Source organism: Merops nubicus, unplaced genomic scaffold (assembly GCF_000691845.1).
Source record: "Merops nubicus isolate BGI_N331 unplaced genomic scaffold, ASM69184v1 scaffold19159, whole genome shotgun sequence".
Classification (NCBI taxonomy): domain Eukaryota; kingdom Metazoa; phylum Chordata; class Aves; order Coraciiformes; family Meropidae; genus Merops; species Merops nubicus.
In genome coordinates this window covers 44,509-48,547 of record NW_008631885.1, presented here as the reverse complement: position 1 = coordinate 48,547, position 4,039 = coordinate 44,509, and the positions used below count along the sequence as shown (strand labels likewise).

General features: G+C 37.8%; 1 protein-coding gene across 1 annotated transcript in view; it reads right to left on the bottom strand.

Moving 5' to 3' along the window:
• The window catches only part of RAPGEF5 (Rap guanine nucleotide exchange factor (GEF) 5), a gene marked incomplete at both ends in the record, with an annotated part of 29,772 nt that overhangs the window by 10,050 nt on the left and 15,683 nt on the right, over positions 1 to 4,039 (bottom strand). The window contains one exon of the mRNA XM_008947748.1: positions 1,652 to 1,742. Coding sequence (XP_008945996.1) covers positions 1,652 to 1,742 — 91 coding nt within the window. The remainder of the gene's footprint in view (positions 1 to 1,651; positions 1,743 to 4,039) is intronic.

The window sequence follows — 4,039 nt, the reverse complement described above, 5'->3', positions numbered from 1 at the left end:
AGGGAAAAAAAAAAGGTAATGAATATGCTTGGGAACATACTACTTGTTTAAGAATTCAAGTGCAGAGCCAATATCATTTAGTTTCTAAATGGTTGCTTAAATTTAGGTGGTTTCATTAACATGAGTAAGTAATTATAATTAATTTATAAACATTGCTCTACTTTCTAGAAGTCATATTACTAATGCAAATAACCTTCTGCTTTTGAAATTTCCAGTGCAGTGAAGTTTTAAAAATAAAAAAAAAAGTGACTTCATAAATATTTTACACACAGAAAAGTGACATATTTACAATGATACATATGCAGAAGCCCTCCTTGTTCCTACAAGCAATATGTTCTGCTCTTCCTTAGAGAAGTCCACCAGCAGTGTATGATCTCCAGAGGCTTCACCACACAGCAGAGTTTTGAGTGTTTCTGCAGGGGACAGATCTACACCATCACCACTGAGTGCCTTTGATACAGTAAAGTCACTTCCAGGCTCCTACCAAAGCCCAGAGAAATGGGATGAAGGCAGCCTACAGGAGCAGGCAATGGCAAATGTTGCCCAGAGGGTGTTTTAGAAACAGGAGAGACAAAGGGTTTCTGTATCATCCTCCTCAGTTCTCTAACATTTTGGCTTTTCCTGTTATTGGAAGGTAACTCCTCCTTGCCTGTCAGAGTTCCTGTAAAGCAGTCGTTGCCTTTGTTTGTCTGTCTGCCAGAGCCAGACACGTATGACATACACAGTCATGTTTCCATATGCATGAATTCAGCTAAGGGGGAAGGCTTTGCTCTGGGCTGTGTTAGACAGGTTTGTACATCTCTGCTGGCTGTTTGGTTTCACTTGTTGGTGCTCAAGAGTCTCTCCAAGGCAGGAGATCACAGCCATTCTCTGTCACTTTGTATTATAGATTGATTTTTTTATAAGTACTGCGTGCTTGTGGTGTAGGGGGTGTGGGGGAGCAATAAGGGTTCACCTCATCATAGTAAATAACTCCTTTTCCAATTTCTGGGTCATCAGCAGATACAGTAAGCTTGCAGATACTACCACTCAACAATTCACTTGGATGGAAAAAAAAAATCCACAATATAAACACAGATACCAGTGGGACCCTCCTCTAAACATTCCATGCCCTGTCTAGCAACTGGTAGCTTCTTTAGCAGATAATCTGTTCTCCAGTATGCTTCTTATTCATGGTCCATTTCCTAACTTTGTTATTCAAGATGAGCAGCTGAAAATGAGCTGATAAAGGAGAACTGAAGAGGGTTTATTTCTACTTCGTATTTTTTAAAAATTAAACTATTCTGTAGTAATGCATTGCTTGTTTGGAGGCACCTTTGTAAGACTTTCTGTTCTGACATCTACTTAAAATGCTAGGATAACTTACCCAACTTTTTTTTTTTTTTTTTAAGAGAGTAAGATCTTCTTGCTCTGTTTTTATTTAACTGTTCTGTAAGGACATACCTAGTTTTATTTGAATAGCTGTGTGTCTAAGGTTTCAGGTCACAGAGTGCCAGTTCCTCTACCAACACTCACTCCTGAATCAAACTGAAATGTTTGATTTCAGTATGAAAAAAAAAAAATAATTAGAAAGAAAAGGTAATTCACCAGTACACAACCTTTGTGAGAAATGGTTTTGACAGGGTCTAAAAGATACAAAGATGTGTCTTACCTCCCAGGTCTGAGACAGCCGGCTGACAGATGCAGTGTTGAGACCCATAACAATAGCAAAGAAAGAATTGAGATTTCTTTGGGCTTTACAGCTGTGGAATAAAAATATGAATGCTATAGTCTGATTTTTTGTATTTGGAATCAGAGGTAAATGGAATGCATTGGTATCCTAGGTTACTGAGCACTATTTCAACCCTCAGCACTAACATACAATCACCTTCCACATAATGAACTCATTAAATGTCCTCTTATGACCACCTGCAGTCTAGGTGATGGGGTCTCTAAGAAGTTTTTTAGCAAATGTTCCACTGTCTCATCAACCCTGCTGTTGGCAGGTTATTTTTTTCCCTTTGCTGTAAAAAGTAATTTTCCCTTTTCAATGTTCAAGTTACTCTCAGCTGTCCTTTACCATATAGAATAATTCCTTGACTTCTATTCTGTTATAGTATAAATATTTTCATCTTCTTTTTCATCTTTTCTGTAAATTGTACATCATCAGTTCCTTCAATTTCTCTTTGTGGTCATGGCCTGCAATCTACTTTTCCATATTGTTATTATCCTTCATTGAATTCTTTGTAATTTATTTTAACTTTTCTCTCGTGTGTTTCCTTCTTACCAGGGAGATGTAGTGAGCCAGTGGGAAGGGAAGGAGAAGCATGATTACTGTTTTAGCTCCAAATTCTTATCCCTTTCTCCTATGCAAGTATAAAACAAATAGCAAATTATTTACTCAGAACAGCATCAGACTTTGTCCTTGCCTTTAATTTATCATCTATTATCACCCAAGGACCTCTGTCACAACACTGTTCTTTACAATCATGCATTTATTTCTTCAGCTCAGTATTGGCATTCTCTAGCCAAATTACTTTGCATCTATCTAAATTAAATCTTATCCTACTGTTGTTTGCACATGCCACTAGACTCCTTAAATCATTCTTTTTTATTTTATTTTTTCTATCTTCCAATGCATTTGCAATCCCTCACCATTTTTACTGTCTGAAAATCAGAATCGTGTTCAATTTACATATCCCTATAAATCAGCTGCAGCTAACACTGGTTCCAATATAAGTCCCTACAGGGTTTGTTTGATAGCTCTCTTCTTTGACGTTTTACTACATACAATCAGACCCTGCTAATTTCTAGTGTATTAAGAAATTTGAAATCCTGATATATCGAGTCCTCTCCAAACAAAAAGATTCTCCTTTCTCTTGCAGATTCTTGAAGCCCACTACAAACACATGTGCATGTGTGAGAGAGTGAGAATCCAATTTTAAGATCATTTTAAGGACAAATGAATCCACTGTCTTCACTTGGATTTATCATCAAGGAAAAGTACACACCAAGGCTCTCGGCAGGAAACTCGCCAGCACTTGTTACGAGTTTTACAACGCTTGGCCTCATCGCTGTCCACTATCTCAAGATGGTGTATTTCCCACTATCTTAAAAGTTAATCCTAACTTTGTTGCTTAGACTCCTTTTATCATGAAAGTCTGCTCCCAGAGGTAATTAATTCAAAAATAAGAAACATGTCCAGCACAGCCTGAATAAGCAGTCTATTGGATGGGCCCATTTCTCACAAAGAACTGTAGAGAGAAAGTACATCTTTTAAAGTCAGATGCTGCCTGGGAAGCAAGAAGGCTGCTCTTGTAATCCATTTATTCTAACCTCATGTTGACCTGTTTCTCTAACTCCCCAACTTGGTCATTTCTAACAACATTTTCTCTATCAAATCACTTGTTTTCTATTTTAGAATAAACAGAAATGTAGGTATCTCTGTTTCAAAAACTCTGTCCCCCTTTTCTACATTGACACACTTGTATAAATGCCCTCCATCTTCCTCAGGTGTCCCTCAACAATGAAGTACACTAATGTTGAACATGAGATCTTAGTCCTGGTGGTTTGCTAACAAGCTGGAAGTCAAGAGACATATTCCTGGCTGAACTGAGAGGAGAGCAAAGGGAGCAGCCAGAGCTGCTCACAGCTCCCTACCTTTATGCCTTAGTAATAAACAAAATATCAGTGCTGTTTGGCTTACACCTCGTGATGAGAGTCCTGTGCTTAGTGCAACTTCCTTGCACCCTAATTACTCTTCTTTCATCAACTCTTCCAGAGCTGATGAGATATAATGTCTTCTTTTAGAAAGCTGTTTTTCTGATGAGAAAAGGATCTCAAGCAAAATACACTCTCACTTATTTGTGTCCATTATTTCACTCCCTAAATATTATGATGATGGGTGCTTCTACGGTGCACTGTGAGAGTCTGTCTACCATTTACTCACAACTGTATTTAGTCTCCACAACATTGGCTTTTCACTTAACAGAGATTAAAATTGAGCAGCAATTTACTCTGGTGATAAATATATCCCTATTCATGTGAAACAGAGATGAAA